This window comes from Mauremys reevesii, linkage group 1 (assembly GCF_016161935.1).
Source record: "Mauremys reevesii isolate NIE-2019 linkage group 1, ASM1616193v1, whole genome shotgun sequence".
Lineage (NCBI taxonomy): Eukaryota > Metazoa > Chordata > Testudines > Geoemydidae > Mauremys > Mauremys reevesii.
In genome coordinates, this window is record NC_052623.1 from 210,874,288 (window position 1) to 210,893,345 (window position 19,058).

General features: G+C 46.1%; 1 protein-coding gene across 10 annotated transcripts in view; it reads left to right on the top strand.

Moving 5' to 3' along the window:
- The window catches only part of STXBP5L (syntaxin binding protein 5 like), a 412,558-nt gene that overhangs the window by 283,863 nt on the left and 109,637 nt on the right, over window positions 1–19,058 (top strand). For all 10 annotated transcript variants that reach the window (XR_005597546.1, XR_005597541.1, XM_039534539.1 and 7 more), the window contains 2 exons: window positions 4,392–4,609; window positions 8,749–8,921. Coding sequence is in view for 8 of the 10 variants with exons in the window: in XM_039534539.1 (XP_039390473.1) it covers window positions 4,392–4,609; window positions 8,749–8,921 (391 nt within the window). In the remaining 2 variants the exon portion in view is untranslated. The remainder of the gene's footprint in view (window positions 1–4,391; window positions 4,610–8,748; window positions 8,922–19,058) is intronic.

Sequence of the window (19,058 nt, forward strand, 5' to 3'; positions counted from 1 at the left end):
AAGGAATCTATCTCCAAAGTGGCCAGACATGTTAAAAGTAGCCAAATCCAATTAAAAGAATAAAAGAACTGCCGGATCTAGAACTTGGTTACCATGTTCGCATCTAATTGGACGAAGACAAAGGATGGACATTGAGCACTCAAATCATATGTGAATGAGACTGACAGTGGAGAGTTCAACAGAAAACCATCAACATCTACAGTTTGTTCATCTGGAAGGACAATTAACAGAGCAAAGTCTTCAGATGGTGGATGCAGAACAAGAAGAAGACTCAGAGATTCCAAACCAGCCACAGCCAGTCATTGTAACCTATGGAAAGCCAGATGACCAAGCTGTTACATGTTCAAGTAGAAAACCAGTATGATTCAGAGACACTTAACAGACTGACATGTACTTTAACGTCAAAGGTAGTGTGATAGTGTATATTTTGTAAATGATAGGAATGTAGAATTTAAAGGGGGAGATGTAATGGAATGCTAAACTGTACTATACTAGGTGGCACTATATGTAAAATGTCTTATTTAAAGCTAACCTTTGCCATACCTGGCACAGCATTAAAGGATCATACAGTGAACACATTTGGTATGTATCTCTCTGAGAAGTAGGCTATGTAGTCAGTTTATATCTGATGCAGAAGCCTGACTTGTGAGGAGCAGTCCTACAGCCTCTCATATACACCTCTACCCCGATATAACACTATCCTCGGGAGCCAAAAAATTTTACCGCGTTTTAGGTGAAACCGCGTTATATCGAACTTGCTTTGATCCACTGGAGTGCACAGCCCCGCCCCCCCGGAGCGCTGTTTTACCGGGTTATATCTGAATTCGTGTTATATCGGGTCGCGTTATATTGGGGTAGAGGTGTATAAAAATAATATGACAGATGTCGCTGAAATAAGAGCAGTCTCCAAACTCAAAACACAGGTACGTGTCTCTGCCCAAAACAAAGATTAATACATGGCTGTCCAAAATTTTGAATGAACTGGGTAGAGGGGTTCACTGGATATTGTCTGATACAGATAGAGAGAGACATCCTGAACAAGCACAGTATGTGACCCTAAGAGAAGCCTAGTGGGAAGGCTTTTGCGTCTAGTGCTGGCTGAAGAGGTTTGGGGCTATAAGCAAAAAGAAACTATCTCATTTTGTTTGGTTCCTCCTGCATTCGGAAAAACAGGATTTTGTTCATTCCTTGTAAATAAACAAGATTTCATAAAATAAAATAGCTGACTACATAATCAATTTCTCCTTTTAACTTGAACGACTGACAACACCCCAAATTTGGCAAATTGCGTGGGTCAAAAGGAGTAAGAGTAAGATTTGATGGCTATGCCTGTTCACTGTTTCTTAAGCACAGAGTGTGTACATTCTCTGTGCAAGTATGGTATAATTGCTAGTGTAAAGCAATGCAATTTAGCCCTGTGGGATCCCAAAATACTTAGCATATACTGTACTTGTGAACCAATCTGCCAGTGCTGTAATGCAGCCTCTTTTAGGGGATTTATGTAGAAACACAGTAGCCCTTTTGTTTCCATTGGTGGAGCTGATACCACTTTCAGTAACTGGGGGAAAGGTTTGTGTTCTTTTCAGGAACATATGTCTATGTGTTGGGGTTGGGGGTTGTTATCCTTTTAGCAGGAAATAAACTTAAATGACTAGAAGTTATTTCTTGTAGGTACTATAGCAATATAAGTTGAAGTTGTGTCTTAGGGTACGTCCAAACTACCCGCCCGGATCGGCGGGTAGCAATCGACTTCTCAGAGTTCGATATATCGCGTCTCAACTAGACGCGATATATCGAACTCCGAACGCGCTCCCGTCGACTCCGGAACTCCACCCCCGCGAACGGCGGTGGCGGAGTCGATGGGGGAGCTGCGGACGTCGATCCCGCACCGTGAGGATGGGTAAGTAGTTCGAACTAAGGTAGTTCGACTTCAGCTACGCTATTCGCGTAGCTGAAGTTGCGTACCTTAGTTCGACATCTGCCCCCCCCCCCCCAGTGTAGACCAGGCCTTAGAAGTGAAAGGTTTTTGACCTGGGCCTCGGCGCTCCTCACCACCCAAGCTTCCACTAAAGCCAATGGAATATGCCAGTGCTCAGCTGGGGTCTGGCCCTTAATCCTAGAACTGGGCAAAATTTTTCAGATTATTATTATTATTAGCCAAAAAATGCATATTCAGATTAACCAAAACATTTTGCAAATTTGTGTAGAATTTACTGAATTGTTTTGGTCAAAAAAAAAGGGGGGGGGAGGGATAATTCCAGAAAAGTCTAAATGTTTTGTTTTGACATTTTTAAAACAAAATGTTTTGATTTTTCAATTTGAAATGGCTCTTTGTTTTGAATTTTGCTTCAATTTTATTTAAAAAAAGATTTAAAAAAACAGAACTTGAAAATGAAACAAACATTTTGTTTAGGATCAAACCACACATTTCATTCAAGTCAAAACAATTTTTTTTCAATTTTTTGGTTCGGACACCAAATTGAAAAATGTGTTATTTGCACAACACTTCTTAGTCCTGCTTCTTAAATACATGCTTTGCTTGCTGTGCCTGTGTTTAAGGTTTTCTGGTTACAAAGTTTTAGTTGAAATGATCTTAATACAGTTTAAGGTTTTGTTTGATGATTCATCACAAACATTTATGTGAGCCCCAGGATCTTTAAAGATGCAAAGTACTCTGCCTTTAGCCACTGGTTAGTTATCCTGTATTTTCATATCTCAAACCACATATATGTTGAGAGTGCAGAATTGCTAAGCCACTGAAGCAATTTTCAAAATTCAGCCTTGCTCATGACCCATTTCACTATTTCTCATTTGCTTAGGAATAGGTGTTATCTGGTCCTGCACAGGTGTACAAGGGGAAGAAAGACTCATGGAGTCTCTCCTTGCTCCTGTGGTGCCCCTGACCAGAGACCAGGTACAACTGTGATTCTTGCATCCCTGGTATGCACAGACTATAAGAGCCTAGGTCTAAGGACAGCACTGGACTCCCCAGAAGTCTGAGGTGGGCTCCATGTCCTCTTTCCAGCTCATCAAAGGCCAGCAGAACTGTACTGGTACTGGAGGAACAGATGATATAACCTGCAAATGAGTAACAGTTCTGAGTTTCCTAGGATTCACAGAGGCAGTGGCCTGATTTGCCATTTGTCCTGAACCTTGAGTCAAGTCAACACCAGGGCCAAGTGAATGCAAAATAAGTGTAAAACAATACCATATCAGAATGGCAATGTTTTACACCCACTTAATCTGGTGTAAATGACTACATAGGGTGCAGAACAATGGTAAATTGAGCCCTCCTCATTCCCAACCTACAATATAGACAGTGGCTTAAAGTTGCAGTCCTACTTTTGGATGCTGCATTAAAAGCACCAGTGTCCTAAAAGAATTTTTCCCAAAGCATAAAATACACTTCATACTTGAGGAATCAACAGGCCTGATGCTCTTTTTTCTTGCATCAGTGTTAATCTGAAGTAACTCCATCGAAGATAATGCAGTTATACTGGTGTAAAACTAATATGGGTAGAGACCCTAAAATTGCACCTCACTCCAGATCTGAGCCTGACGATGGAAACATTTCAGGAAAGTATGGTTGCTATGGTTTTTTCTCCATAATCCACACTGATGTAAAAGATTTTGCAAATAGAATAGAACGTGGTTAGTTGTAGCACATTTCATACCTTTTAGATTGTAGTGTCTTTGGGCTGTAGCCATGAGCAGCACAATCCTGACTGGGGCTTCTGGACATTACCAATCCATATAACAATGCTATAAATATAAAACACTAACATATAAAAATGCTGTAAATATTAAATTATTATTTCAAAGCTAAGATATTCAAAGTATTTTACAACATAATGAATCAAACAGCAATGATTCTGAAGATAGAGCAACCATTGTGTTATCACACAGCCTTGGAGCTGGCCAGGTCACCAGAATTATTTCCTATTTTTTCCCCTGAAAGTGCCATGGGATCTCTAATTTCTAGCGAGACAACAATTACAGACAGGCAAAAGAGACACTAGTTTAATATCTCATAGGGAAGATAGCACCAACAATGCAGCATGCAGCGCAGCATCTCCCCAGTATTGCACTGCAACATCAGTGTAGAGTAAGTGCCTAAATCTAGGTGTGTGACTGAAACACATGACTTTTGCCCTTCTGGTCCAGAAAAGAGAATCCTAACAATGACCCATATACAAATATCCATTACTGGAAATATGAAACATAAAGCTTAGTATTACTCTCTATTATTGTGTTAAGTTGAGCCTTCAGATCATGTTATACTATGTCATGACTGAAAAACAGTAGCAGCTAAGACACCTTATAACTAAAGGTGAGGTATAGGTTTGTTTAATGTTAAACAATAATTGTAGATATGTTGTAATATTTTGCAGTAACTCTACAGATGTTGTACAAGTTAAAAACCTCAAAAGTGTTTGAAAAACAGAAGCTAGGGGAAGGAAAACCATCAGCTGAGATTGTAGAAGAAGATCCTTTTGCCATTCAGATGATGTACTGGTGCCCGGAAAGCCGAATATTCTGTGTGGCGGGAGTCTCTGCATATGTTATTGTTTACAGATTCAGCAAACATGAAGTGAATACTGAAATAGTGGTAAGTTATTGAGAATTTTACTCACATATGCTGTTGATTGAAAAGAGTAAATAATATAAGCCATCATTTTCAAATTTGAGTGCCTCATGTGAGGCTGCTCAGTCCCTAGTTATGTACCTGAATAAAACTTCTATTAAGCTTCCTAAGTATAAATTTAGAAGCATTCATGTTTAAACGTTGTGGGTGAAATCTTAGGCCCACTGATGCCAGTTGCAAAACTCACATTGATTTTAGTGGGACCAGGATTCCAACCTTTCACAATAGGAATAAAATATAGTAATAAGTCAAGATTTAGGCTGTTTCCAAGCCATCAGGATGGGTCTGTGTGTTAGTTGCTTGCTCCAGAAATATTTGGTGCGGTACCATATGTGTTTTTATCATCCAAGGTACAGTTTTGGCACCCAAGAACAGAGCAAATATTCTCAGTAAATAATTTTACACTAATATACAAGATAAGTTATCTGTGCTGCTTTGATACTAAACATAAATTTATTTCATTGTATGATAATATCACTCTCTTTTAACTCAGGAGTTTGAAGGCTTTATTTTAGTTTATCTTCATAGTGCTCGTAATACAAAGGAATCTAACATTTTCCAGTCTTTGACAAAGTAAAAGTGTTATTTTTTTTCTGGTTTGATATATTTTAATCAACTAATGCTGACTTTGTTTCTGCAAAAAAGTGGACACTACAGGAAGTGGCAGATGATTTATATCTAAACAGTCAATATTATTTTCACAAATATTGGGCTAACTGCCCCTCTGACCCTTCCTGGTCCCTTCAAGTGCATCTCCTTCAGGTTTCAGGCTGTAAGCTTTCACCTCTGTGAATCATTCAGGGCATGGCTACACTTGCAGATGTAGAGCGTTGGGAGTTAAACCAGCCTTCGGAGACTGCAGCAGGAAAATGCTGCCATGTTTTTACACCGTCAGCTGGAAATGCACTGGCATGGCCACATTAGCAGCTCTTGCAATGCTACAAAGAGCAGTGCATTGTGGTAGCTATCTCAGTGTACAAGTGGCTGCAACATGATTTTCAAATGGTGGGGCGTTGGAGTGTGACAGGGAGTGTGTTGTGTATATGTGGGGGGAGAGACAGTGTGTTTTGGGGTGCAGAGAGTGTGTCAGCATGCTGTCTTGTAAGTTCAGACAGCAGCAGGCCCCCCTCCCCCCGCCTCTCTCTCTCACACACAGCATTCCACAGTAATGGTTTGCTTTGTCCCGGAACACACAAGCATGCCAGCTGTCAGAAACGGAGCTTTGAAAGTGGATATCCGCATTCCTGCAGATTTCAAAACAATGAGAAGAGTGGCCACTTGACTTCAGGAGATTATGGGACATTTCCAGAGGCCAATCACAGCACAGTAATGCAACACCTCGTTCACACTGACACCCAGGCGTTTCAGCCGGGGCACAGCAAGCTTTATGCTTCTTGTGGAGGTGGATTACCAGGAGCGCTTCAGCTGCAGAGTCCAGGCACTCTACATACCTTGCCAGTGTGGACGCGTCAGGGTTAGGGCGCCGGGGGCTGCTTTAATGCTGTCTAACTTGCAAGTGTAGCCAAGCCCTCAGTTCTCCCACTCTCAGACTGGACTTTGACCTGCAATCTCCAGATTCTACCCATGATTATCTCAGCAGAACTAACTTAGTCTCAGCACCTGGAGTTCTGTTCCCTCTGATAGCAATGACCAGTGGTTAATAGAGTGACCAAACAGCCTTCCTAAACCAACATATTATTTAGTTAGAACCACAGCATTATAGAGAAAACAAATCTTTAAACAATAATCCAGCCTCTATGCATGCCTGCATCTCCCCAAGGCTTACCATTCCCTGGATCTGGGGAAGGTTCAGCTTCTTCAGACTCCTTCCACAGAGTCTCCCTCTGTTTCAACCTGTCCACTGGACTGCTCCTAACAATTTATTCTCCTTCTTCCCCTGAGAGGGTTTTTTAATGTTCAGGAGCTCCAGGCTCCCATCCTGACAAAACTGCGGTGCCAATTTGGTCTGGATCCTGGGAGTGTGCCATTGTCCTGTAATTACCTGCCCCACTCCCCTGCCTGTGTTTGTTGGGAGGTTTGCTTATTTCTAGTTATTGTGACACTTTCATGTTTGATTTTCCCATAGCACCCTATTAAGCTAGATCAATACATTCTTGCAGGAAAGTCATACCACTCAATGCACAATAAAATTACTTCACTGACCATGTCACATACAATATTCATAATGTTGTTATATCCAGGGGCGGCTCTAGCCATTTCACCGCCCCAAGCACGGCGGCACACCGCGGGGGGCGCTCTGCTGGTAGCCGGTCCTGTGGCTCAGTGGACCTCCCGCAGACGTGCCTGCGGATGCTCCACCGAAGCCGCGGGACCAGCGGACCCTCCACAGGCACGTCTGTGGGAGGTCCATCGGAGCCGCCTGCCGCCCTCCCGGCGACCAGCAGAGCACCCCTCGTGGCATGCCGCCCCAAGCACGCGCTTGGCGTGCTGGGGCCTGGAGCCACCCCTGATTATATCTCAGTATTCTTAGATAATTATGTAGGAGCTCCATGTCTGCCACACTTGTTACCTACTTTATTTCCCCACCTTTTTGTTTTCCAGCTAAATTGTCACAAGGAATGAATGGCATTTTGCTGAGTGTAATAATCTGTGCACATTCAATATTCCATATCTCAAATTTTGTCTCCAGTTTAGAACTGTTTACATGAATAATTCTTTTGTGAAGGGCTGTTTCACCACAGTCTCTTATACAGGTGGCACATGCAGTCAGGTCTGCTGAATTTTGGGCACCACCATCTCCACCATAGCCTCTCCTCTGCCTTCCTTCATCAGTTGTACCTTCCTCTGGCTCAGACACACAGCTCTTTACTCCAGATCAGTAGTTTCTCTGTAGAAAAAATAAGTTTCCAGGTGGTGGTATAGGCATATCATAAGGCGCTTTCTTCCATTTTGTCACCTGAAACTATTCCTTTCTGCTCATGCTAACCCTCCCATTATGGGTACACAGAGGATGTCCAGCTGACATGGGATCCAAAATCACTTCTAAGGGGCTCCTCAGCAAACTTCCAAGGAAAGGGGCCTGTAAAATTGTGCACTCTACTAATAGCATCAGTCCTTTCCTGATATGGCTCCTTGACCAAACTTTTGAGGAGATCTGCAGGGAACAGCGTGCCTTTTTTTGGAAATACAGAGAAAGGTAATTGAATGAGGTGATGGGAATCTCCAGTAAACCCCCGGCAGGGGATGCCTTTGCAAGATAGCCAAAAACAAATTGGCAAGACATACACCATTCTGCAACCTCTGGATCTTCCACTTCCATATAGATCTGATGTCCAATTCAGCAGAGAAGTCTTGCAGTCACTATTTAGTTAGTGTTTCTCAGAACCACCTCTTGGATGGTCATTGCTGCGTCTTAATCTCTCCAGAATAAGGATTCATTTGGACAGTTCACAAAGGAGAAAAATCAAGAACTTCCCTTGTTAACTGTGGTTCTCCACGATGGTTGCCCATATGGATTCACACTTCCTGCCAATCTTGTCCTTGCCCATGAAGTCTTGGGTTAAGGTTTCCTGAATTAGGGAGAAGAAATGTGGGATGATTATGCCCACATCCTCTTTCACATCCTGGGAACCTAGAAGGATGGAGCAATCCACTGGACAATACTTGCTAGAAGCTTCTGAGCTCATGTGCCAGAGATGTGGTTTTCCAAAGAGCAAGAACCTTATGTTATTTCATTGTGATTGCCTGACTCTTGTCTGTGGACAAGGGAAGATCACCCATCAGTGCCATCATCATGTCAGTTCTGTGCTGTGTGCTAGATTTCCCTCTTCACAGGAAGTGTTGGCAATCTCTGTTTGTAGGGGCTCCAGGTGCCCTCAGTCTCTTTCACCAGCTAGAAAAGGCCCGAGTCACAGTCATTGGTGGAAGCATACAACTGGGTATTTCTCTACCAGCTTGGGGACAGATGGATTGTTTTCAGATGCTGGTATTGAGATGTTAATGAGTAACCATCTCTAATAGCAAAAAGCAATGATAAATGTGCTTTTATTGTTAGAAACAGAATTAGTGTTATCTATTTAAAAGCAATGAAGTCTAAGTAGCTCATTTTAATAAATTGTAACTTAGATTTTTATTTACTTCAGTCATTAGAGGTGCGACTTCAGTATGACGTAGAAGATATCATTACTCCTGAACCAGAAATAATTCCTCCGTTTCCTGATGCCTCATCCCAACTTCCTTCCTTAAAGAGTCTTTCAGGCAGTACCAACACTGTGGCATGTGAAGGAATGATGAAGGACAGTATCCCATGTCTTAGGTAAAGTAATGCACTTATTTAAAGACTTACCCTTCCAAAATGCATTCTGCTCATTCAAATAAATCATATTTAACAACTTATTAATGAATTGGAAAAGGAGGATAAACAACATGTTAATATAATTCATAGATGATACTAAACTTGAATCTGTGGCAAACAGCAGTGAGATAAATAATATAAAGGGGTTTAAAATGATTAGAAATAGAAATATTTAATATAAAATATTAAATGAGACAAAGACAATTTAATACATCAGGGGAAAATAATCTGAAATAAAGATTAGGAAGACACTTGATAAGCAATTATGCCAAAGAAGACTTTGTGTTGAGAGAGGCCTATAAATTAGATCTGGACTTGTAAACTGGATATGAGAGGGAAAAAAAAAGTCAAAAACTTTGAACTGAAAACAAACAAGCATCTCGGCATGCATCAGCCTTTAGTTTACAGGGGAAAGTATTGTCTTTTGTGTTGACAAAGTGATCTCCATAAAACAGTCATGTCCAAAACTACCAGTATGTGCACTCCCTCTGGTATGGAGCTATGATCTTCCTTTGAGGAAAAACTTGTATGTATTTATAGAAAAAAAACTGTGTATTTATAAAACAGTAATCAAAAGCATAAAGGTAATGACATGAGATAGACGTACAGTTACTGGATTAATATGGGGGGAGCAAACTAGGGGAATGTGGTCTAGATGAAGTTAGTATTAGGTGGATGTACAAGTGGTTGAAAAACCATACTCAAAGAGTAGTTATTGATGATTTGCTGTCAAATTGGGAGGACATATCTAGCGGGGGCCTGCAGGGGTCTGTCCTGCGTCTGGTACTATTCAATATTTTCATTAATGACTTGGATAATGGAGTGGAAAGTAGGCTTATAAAATCTTCAGATGACACCAAGCTGAGAGAGGTTGCAAGCACTTTGGAGGACAGGATTAGAATCCAAAAGGACTTTGACAAATTGCAGAATTAGTCAGAAATCAACAAGATGAAATCCAAGAAAATTGCGAAGTACTACACTTGGGAAGGAAAAATCAAATGCACAGCTACAAAATGACTAGATGGTAGTACAGCTGAGAAGGATCTGGAAGTTATAGTGGATCACAAATTGAATATGAGCCAACAATGTAATGTAGTTGCAAAAAAAGCTAATATAATTCTGGGGTGTATTAATAGGAGTGTCGTATATATCCCAGAAGTAATAGTCCCACTCTACTCTGCACTGGTGAAGCTTCAGCTGGAGTAGTGTGTGAAGTTCTGTGTGCCACACTTTAGGAAAGATGTGAACTAATTAGAGAGAGTTCACAGGAAAGCAACAAAAATTATAAAAGGTTTAGAAAACCTGATTTATGAGGAAAGGTTAAAAAAGCTCAATGTGTTTAGCCTTGAGAAAAGAAGAGTGGTGGTGGACCTGGTAACAGACTTCAAATATGTTAAGGACTGTTATCAAAAGGATGGCGATCAATTGTTCTCCATGACCATGGAAGGTAGGACAAAAAGTATGGCCTTAATCTGTAGAAAGGAAGATTTCAATTAGATATTAGGGAAAACTTTCTGTTTATAAGCATAGTTAAGCATTGGAATAGGCTTTCAAGGGAAGTTGTGGAATTTCTATCCACAAGAGGTTTTTAAAAACAAGTTAGACAAACACCTCTCAGGGATGGTCTAGGTATACTTGATTCTGTCTCAGCCCAGGGGGCTGGACTAGACGACCTCTCAAGCCCCTTCCAGCCCCACATTTCTATTATTCTATTAGCTGTGTGTAAAGAAGTATTATGGGTTTTAAGAAATGAAAAATGTGTTGTCTGTTATATACATCACAACTGACTGGAGTAGATTAATATGTTCTGACTAAACCCTAATGAGTTCTGGTTTTGAATGATTTCACGATAAAGCATTCCTCACAATGTTTTATAAATTGTAGTTTAACAGTAATTATAGTGCATTGCAGAGATCAGTATTTATTTTTATTTTAGTGCATTCATAATTACTTTAAATATTATTAAATATGTCTCATTTTGTTTCAAACTCAGTTTAAATAAACAGTGACTGACAGCTCTGTCTTTTGGGCTCCTGAAAGTAATGTTTTAGAACATAGAAGCATCATCTAATTAGCATAAGAAAAGATATGTTGTTTATACGTATGTGGCTGTATTCACTCTGGCACCCAATTCATCAGTCCATCCTTATTCAACAAAGCAGATGAACTTTAAGAATGTGCTTACTCTCACTGATCTCAGTGGGAGACACAATGGAAAAAGTTTTAAAAAAAACCAACCAGAGTGATATCCTGGCCCCATAGAAGTCAGAGAGTTTTGCCATTAACTTCAGTGGGGCTAGGACTTTACTCTGAGGTGTTTTGTTGTTTGTTTGTTTTCCATGATTTGAACTTCTCTGTCACTATGGATCATTTCCATGAATGTAATGTATATTTGAAAAGATTTTTTGATACTAGAAACATTAGGCTCTTATTTCAAAATGTGAATGGAAAAAAATTATGTATTTGAAAAAATCAGAGAAGTGATGAGAATATTGAATATTGAGGTTCCTGTGAAGGCTGTTAGAATACAATAACATAACCAGAACTGCCTCGGTGGAGTCTTTGCTTATTTGAGAGAGCAATGTGATCACTGTCATCAAAAAGTAGCTGTAATAATAAGAAGACTCTGTTCTTCTTCAAGTGCTTGCTCATATCGATTCCAATTAGGTGTGTGCGCGCCGCGTGCACGTTCGTCGGAAGATTTTTACCCTAGCAACACTCGGTGGGTCGGCTGGGCGCCCCCTGGAGAGGCGCCGCTATGGCACCGGATATATACCCCTGCTGACCCATCCGCCCCTCAGTTCCTTCTTACGGCCCGTGTCGGTCGTTGGAACAGTGGAGCGCGGCTTAGCTGACCTCCACTTCCCTAGCTTCTCGTAGTTCTCTCGTTAATTCTTGTGTATATAGTTCAGATTTATATAGTTGTAGTTAACTTTATTCGTTTGTAGTATAGTTAGTGAATATAATTCAGAGTGGTTCGGGGATTATCCCATTCCCCGCACCCGGTGCCGGGGCCTTTGCCTGGTTCACCGGGTTTCAAACCGTACTCGGCCTGTCACAAGCCGATGCCGACAAGAGATCCCCACGACTCCTGTCTTAAGTGCCTCGGGGAATCTCACCTAACAGATAAGTGCCGCATTTGTAAGGCCTTTAAGCCGAGAACAAAAAAGGAGCGGGACTTTCGTCTCAAGCAGCTCCTGATGGAGGCAGCTCTTACTCCTCCGCCGAGCGCTGGACAGTCTTCAAGAAGCGCTCCCTCGGTACCGGATCGCGCCGGTACCACCAAGGCCTCTTGGCACTGGCTGTCGCCGGCACCGACGTCCGCTCGGCACCGATCCCTCTCCCCAAGGGCGAAGAGGCACAAGACTCCTGCTGCATCCGAGCCGCCTGCTCCGCAGCCCGAGCGCTATACTAAGTCGGACCACCCGCCACCGATACCTGCCGTGGCACCGGCAATATCGGCACCGTTGATTCCGGCCACGCAAGAGCTGTCGAGTCCGGTGCCTGAAAGCTCCCCGCTGCGAGCCGTGGTTGAGCTCACTATTCCCTCCACACCGGAGACATTTTTGATGGCGAGGGAGTTGATTGCAATGACGGAGTCTGCGCTGCCTCAACCCCCGGCACCGCCGGTGCGGGTTATACAGTCGATCGGCAAGCCTGCCTTGATCAGACCACCCTCCGTCGGCACCGCAGAGCATGATCGCGGTCCCGCAGACGTTCTTGGTCCCGTCGCCGATCCAGTCCCAACGCCGCTCGCAGTCCCGGCACCGTTCTCCATTTCGGTACCTGTCGTACTTGCGGCACCGGTCAGCATCCCATTCACCGGCCCGGTACACTCGGCACCGCTCCAGCTCCCGGCACCGCTCCACGCACCGTGACTCCCGTAGCCACTCCCGATGTTGAGCCTCAAGATCTCGGTCGACCTTCCGGCACCGCTCTGGTCGCAGGTCCCGTTCTCGCTCCCGGTATGCTTCCCGGTACCGATCCCCGGTGCCGCGTCGAGCGACGTCAGCTAGAGAGGGAGACTCTGCCCAGGGCTTTTCAGCTCCTCCATGGCCATCCAGATATGCATCAGTGTCGTCCCACGCGGGCAGTTCATACGCGCAGGACCGTGATTCGGATGTGCCCACCAGAGTCTTCCAGGAGCCCCAGGCCCAGGACCCCGGCCCCCATCAGTGGTCATTCTGGACACCTTGGGCGTACCACCAGGCCCAAGGCATACCTATGATCCCATCTCGCTCTGTTCCGTCAGAGCACTGGGTGCCAGAGGCAACAGTTAGCTGTCCCCCTCCAACCAGTACGGAGGAAAGCCCCGGTTCAGCCACCGGACTCCCAGATCCCACCGGAACAGGAGGTCATCCAGGAGCACGAGCCCACACAGGACCTGCTTGTCCCCGGCCTTTCTTCTTCCTCCTCCCCAGATGAGGCGGTGGCAGGAACATCCTCCTCGGGCCCTCCTCCAATCGACTTGAGGGCCCATCAGGACCTCCTGAGACGGGTGGCACTCAATATGAACCTCCAAGTGGAGGAAGTCTCAGAGATAGAGGATCCAGTCGTAGACATTCTGTCGGCTGATGCCCCCACTAGAGTGGCCCTACCGTTCATTCGGACGATCCAGGCCAATGCGGATACCATCTGGCAGTCTCCAGCCACTATCCCGCTCGCGGCCAGGGGGAGTCGAATGCAAGTACATGGTACCCTCCAGGGGGTACGAGTACCTATATGTACATCCTCCCCCCGGCCCCCTTGTCGTCCAGTCCGTCAATGAGAGAGAACGCCATGGCCAGCAGGCACCAGCCCCTAAATCAAAGGAGGCTAGGCGAATGGACTTACTGGCCGTAAGGTGTACTCGGCAGGGGCCCTGCAACTCCGCGTAGCAAACCAGCAAGCCCTGCTTAGCCGCTACAATTACAACACCTGGGCGGCAGTGGGCAAATTTACAGAGTTGGTTCCTCAGGACTCCCGTCAAGAGTTTGCTGCCCTCCTGGAAGAAGGGAAGAAAGTGGCGAGAACTTCCCTCCAGGCCTCATTGGATGCAGCTGACTCCGCTGCCAGGACTTTGGTCACGGGTGTTGCCATGAGGCGCATTTCATGGCTCCAGGTGTCGGGCCTTCCCCCGGAGCTGCAGCATACTATACAGGACTTGCCCTTCGATGGCAAAGGCCTGTTCTCCGAAAAAACTGACCCTAGGCTGCAAAGCCTAAAGGACAGCAGGGTCACTATGCGCTCTCTCGGCATGCACACGCCGGTGACTCAGCGCCGACCTTTCCGTCCCCAGCCTCACCGCCCTTACCCTGCGCCTAGACAAAGACAGGACTTTGCCAGCAGGCGTGGCCCAGGCAGTTGTAGGCATCAGTCAGGACCCCAAGGGGGCCAAAATCAGGGTCCCTCTAAACCACCAACGGGCCAAAGCCTAACTTTTGAAGGCACGCCCGAGGACGGCGTACCAGTTATTACCCAGGATACGTTACCTCCAGTTTATTTCGTCCCCCACCTCCCAACCTCCATCCTCGTCCCTCTTCAGGGACCCCTCTCACGAGCAATTCCTCTTGCAAGAGGTGCGGATGCTCCTCGCCATCGGACCTATAGAAGAGGTACCAAAGGGCAAGGGGTTCTACTCCCGCTATTTCCTAATCCCTAAGGCGAAGGGAGGTCTCAGACATATCCTAGAACTGCGGGAACTCAACAAGTTCATGATAAAGCTGAAGTTCCGCATGATATCCCTGGGGACCATCATCACCTCCTTGGATCCCGGAGACTGGTATGCCGCCCTCGATATGAAGGACGCGTATTTTCACGTCGCCATTTATCCTGCACACAGAAGGTACCTCCGGTTTGTGGCCAACCGTCAACATTTCCAGTTTACGGTCCTTCCGTTTGGCCTCTCTACAGCCCCAAGAGTATTCACAAAGTGCATGGCTGTAGTCGCCGCCTCCCTCCGCCGCCGTCGGATACACGTTTTTCCGTATCTCGATGATTGGCTAATTCGAGGGACCTCCGAGGCCCAAGTTACCCGTCATGTGGGCATCGTCAAGGACCTATTCCTGCGTCTAGGCCTGATGATCAATATAGAGAAATCCACTCTGATTCCCACACAGTGAATAGAATTCATTGGGGCCATCCTGGACTCCAATCTCGCCAGAGCCTGCTTACCTCAGCCTCGGTTTCACGCAATGGTAACAATTATACAAGGTCTACGGAACTTCCCGACAACTTCGGCTCGCACTTGCCTAGGTCTCCTGGGTCACATGGCTGCCTGCACGTTCGTAACCAAACATGCCAGGCTTCGCCTCCGTCCACTCCAATCGTGGCACACCTCGGTGTACCACCCGAGCAGAGACAGCATAGACATGATCGTCACGATCCCCCCAAGCATCCTAGGCTCCCTCGACTGGTGGTCGACGCCCTCCGTGGTGTGTGCAGTGATGCCGTTCCATCCACCTCACCCCTCGGTGTCCCTCACGACGGACGCCTCATCTCTCGGCTGGGGTGCTCACCTTGGTCAGTTTCGCACTCAGGGCCTTTGGTCAGCTCAAGAGCTGGCCTTGCACATCAATGTCAGAGAGCTGAGAGCAGTCTGCCTTGCGTGCCAGGTTTTTCAGCAGCACCTACAAGGCCGTTGTGTCTCAGTGTTCACGGACAACACAACGGCCATGTATTACTTAAACAAGCAGGGAGGAGCACGGTCCTCCCCTCTTTTCAGGAAGCTATCCAGCTCTGGGACTTCTGCATAGCCCAATCGATAGACCTGGTAGCGTCCTTTCTCCCAGGGGTCCGGAACACTCTGGCGGATTGCCTCAGCAGATCCTTCCTGTCTCACGAGTGGTCGATTCGTCCGGACGTTATCCATTCCGTTTTCCGGAAGTGGGGCTTTCCCCGCATAGACCTCTTCGCTTCTCGCAAGAACAGGAAGTGCCAGACGTTCTGCTCATTCCAAGGCCTCTCCCCGGGCTCGATCTCGGATGCTTTTCTGATGCCGCGGACGAACCATCTGCTGTACGCTTTTCCACCATTCCCGCTGGTTCACAGGGTCCTGCTAAAACTCCGCAGGGACAGAGCGCACCTGATCATGATTGCTCCAGCGTGGCCCAGGCAGCACTGGTACACCATGTTGCTAGACCTGTCGATAGCCAACCCGATTCCCCTGCCTCTTTGCCCAGACCTCATAACACAGGATCACGGCAGACTTCACCACCCAGACCTGCAATCCCCGCACCTCACAGCATGGCTGCTGCGTGGCTAAACCAATCCGAGTTATGTTGCTCTGCCTCGGTACAACAGGTACTCCTGGGTAGTAGGAAACCTTCCACTTGGTTAACATATCTGGCCAAGTGGAAGCGTTTCTCCTGCTGGTGCGAAACGCACAATGTTACTCCCACTGAGGTCCCGATCCATTCCATCTTGGACTACCTCTGGTCTCTCAAACAGCAGGGCCTGGCGGTGTCATCATTGAGGGTACACTTGGCAGCCATCTCTACCTTCCACCCAGGGGAGAGTGGCCGCTCCGTGTTCTCGCACCCTATGGTTTCTAGGTTCCTCAAGGGCTTGGAGCGCTTATACCCCCAAGTTCGCCGCCCTGCCCAAACCTGGGTCCTCAACCTGGTTCTAACCAGACTTATGACTGCCCCATTTGAGCCACTGGCAACCTGCTCACTGCTATACCTGTCCTGGAAGACAGTTTTCCTTGTAGCCATTACATCGGCCAGACGAGTCTCCGAGCTTCAGGCTCTCATGGTGGACCCACCGTATACTGTGTTTCACAAGGACAAGGTGCAGTTGTGACCACATCTGGCCTTCCTCCCTAAGGTGGTGTCGGCCTTTCATATCAACCAGGATATCTTCCTTCCGGTCTTCTTTCCGAAGCCACACTCATCGCGAAGGGAGCAACAATTGCACTCCCTAGACGTCCGTAGGGCGCTCTCATTTTATATTGAGCGGACAAAGCCCTTTCGTAAAACGCCCCAACTCTTCGTCGCAGTGGCAGACCGAACGAAGGGCCTACCTGTCTCCTCCCAGAGGATTTCATCTTGGGTGACGTCGTGCATCCGCACCTCCTGTGTCTTAGCCCGTGTTCCATTGAGCCACCTCACTGCACATTCCACCAGGGCTCAGGCTTCTTCTGCTGCCTTCCTGGCTCACGTTCCCATCCAGGAGATATGTCATGCATCTACCTCGGCCTCGGTCCACACCTTTGCCTCACATTATGCACTGGTCCAACAGTCCAGAGATGATGCAGCCTTTGGCTCAGCAGTTTTGCATTCTACAACATCTCACTCCGACCCCACCGCCTATGTAAGGCTTGGGAATCACCTAATTGGAATCGATATGAGCAAGCACTCGAAGAAGAAAAGACGGTTACTCACCTTTGTAACTGTTCTTCGAGATGTGTTGCTCATATCCATTCCAAACCCGCCCTCTTTCCCCACTGTCGGAGTAGCCGGCAAGAAGGAACTGAGGGGCGGATGGGGCGGCAGGGGTATATATCCGGTGCCATAGCGGCACCATTCCAGGGGGCACCCAGCCGACCCACCGAGTGTTGCTAGGGTAAAAATCTTCCGACGAACGTGCACGCGGTGCGCGCACACCTAATTGGAATGGATATGAGCAACACATCTCGAAGAACAACAGTTACAAAGGTGAGTAACGGTCTTTTTCCAGACTTCCAGTGACTCTTCAACATCCAGTTGTCTTTGTCAACATCCTGGAAACGTGCTGGGGGGAGAGGGGAATCCAGCTCACTTGGCCCCTGTCCCCGGCAGATGGGGCGGTAGCGGGCAGCCCCATACCCAGGCCCTGCAGCCGGGGACAGGGACCGTGCGAACTGGGGCACCCCTTCCCCCCCAGCATGCTTGGCCCCTGTCCCCAGCAGCTGAGCCCGGGCAGGGAGCGGGCCGCTGCTGCCTCCTAGACAGGCTCTCCTAGGCAGAAGCGGCTCCATCCCACTCCCCTCTCTCCCTGCAGGTAATGTGGAGCGCAGAGAATGCTGAAGACCCAGGCTGAGCGGGTCGCCGGCCAAAGGAGAAACATGGAGCGGTCACGTGTCCTGCCCTTTAGCTTGTGCCCCCCCAGTATGGGGAGGCACCAATCATCTATGCGTTCCAGCATGTTTGGGCTCCACCTGTTAGGGATTCCAATCTGCTCCTGGATCAACCTGTTGGGATTCCACTCTCTTCTGGGCTCAACATATTAGGGGTCAGTCACACTGGCTCAATAATAGCTTCTCAGAATCATTTGTCACTTTTGACTTTGTGTGGTTCCAATTCTTTGTTGTAAATTAGAGCAAGACAGGTTTCAAATGAGACTGTACAGTAGTGCCATCAGCCTGTAATCGGTGAAATGCCTCTGAAACTGTCTTCAGTTACTTTTCTAAGTTTAGTTCCTCTCTGTAGAGAAATGTCTGTTCAGAAATCTCTCCATTATGGTCATATACTTCATAGTTTGTTAAACTAACATATTAAATGGAAGAATCTCCTTGGGGACAGGCTGGCTAGAGTAGTCAGGAGGGGATTAAACTAATAGCAAAAAGGGAAGGTAAAAAGAGGGAAAATGTGAGCATTTAGCACAAATTTGAGATGTTGAGAACAAAATTAATCAAGGAACCAAAGAACATGATGAGAAGAAATTCTTTAATTGCCTATACAATAATGCTAAGAGCCTGGCTAACAAACGAGGAATTGGAATTGCTCACTTGATCTAGTTGATATTATTGAAACCTAATGGGATGATTCTCACAATTGGAATGTTAAAATCAATGGTTATAACCTATTTAGAAAGGATCAAGTGAGCAAAAAGGGAGGGAGAGTGGCATTTTACATCAAAAATGGCATTACTTGTTTCTGAGTCACTGATAACTTGGAAGAAAATTATCTTGAATTCTTGTGGATCAATGTGTCCTAACAGATAAAGCACAAAATGGGGTACTAGTAGGTGTTTGCTACAGACCACCAAATCTCATTAGAGAACAAGATAAGCACCTCCTTACACACCTATCTATAATGTGTAGGGGAAAAAACTGTGTGATCATGGGAGACTTCAATCTGAGTGGCATAAACTGGAGGTCTCATGCTGGCAATACTAAAACATCCGTGGAATTTCTAA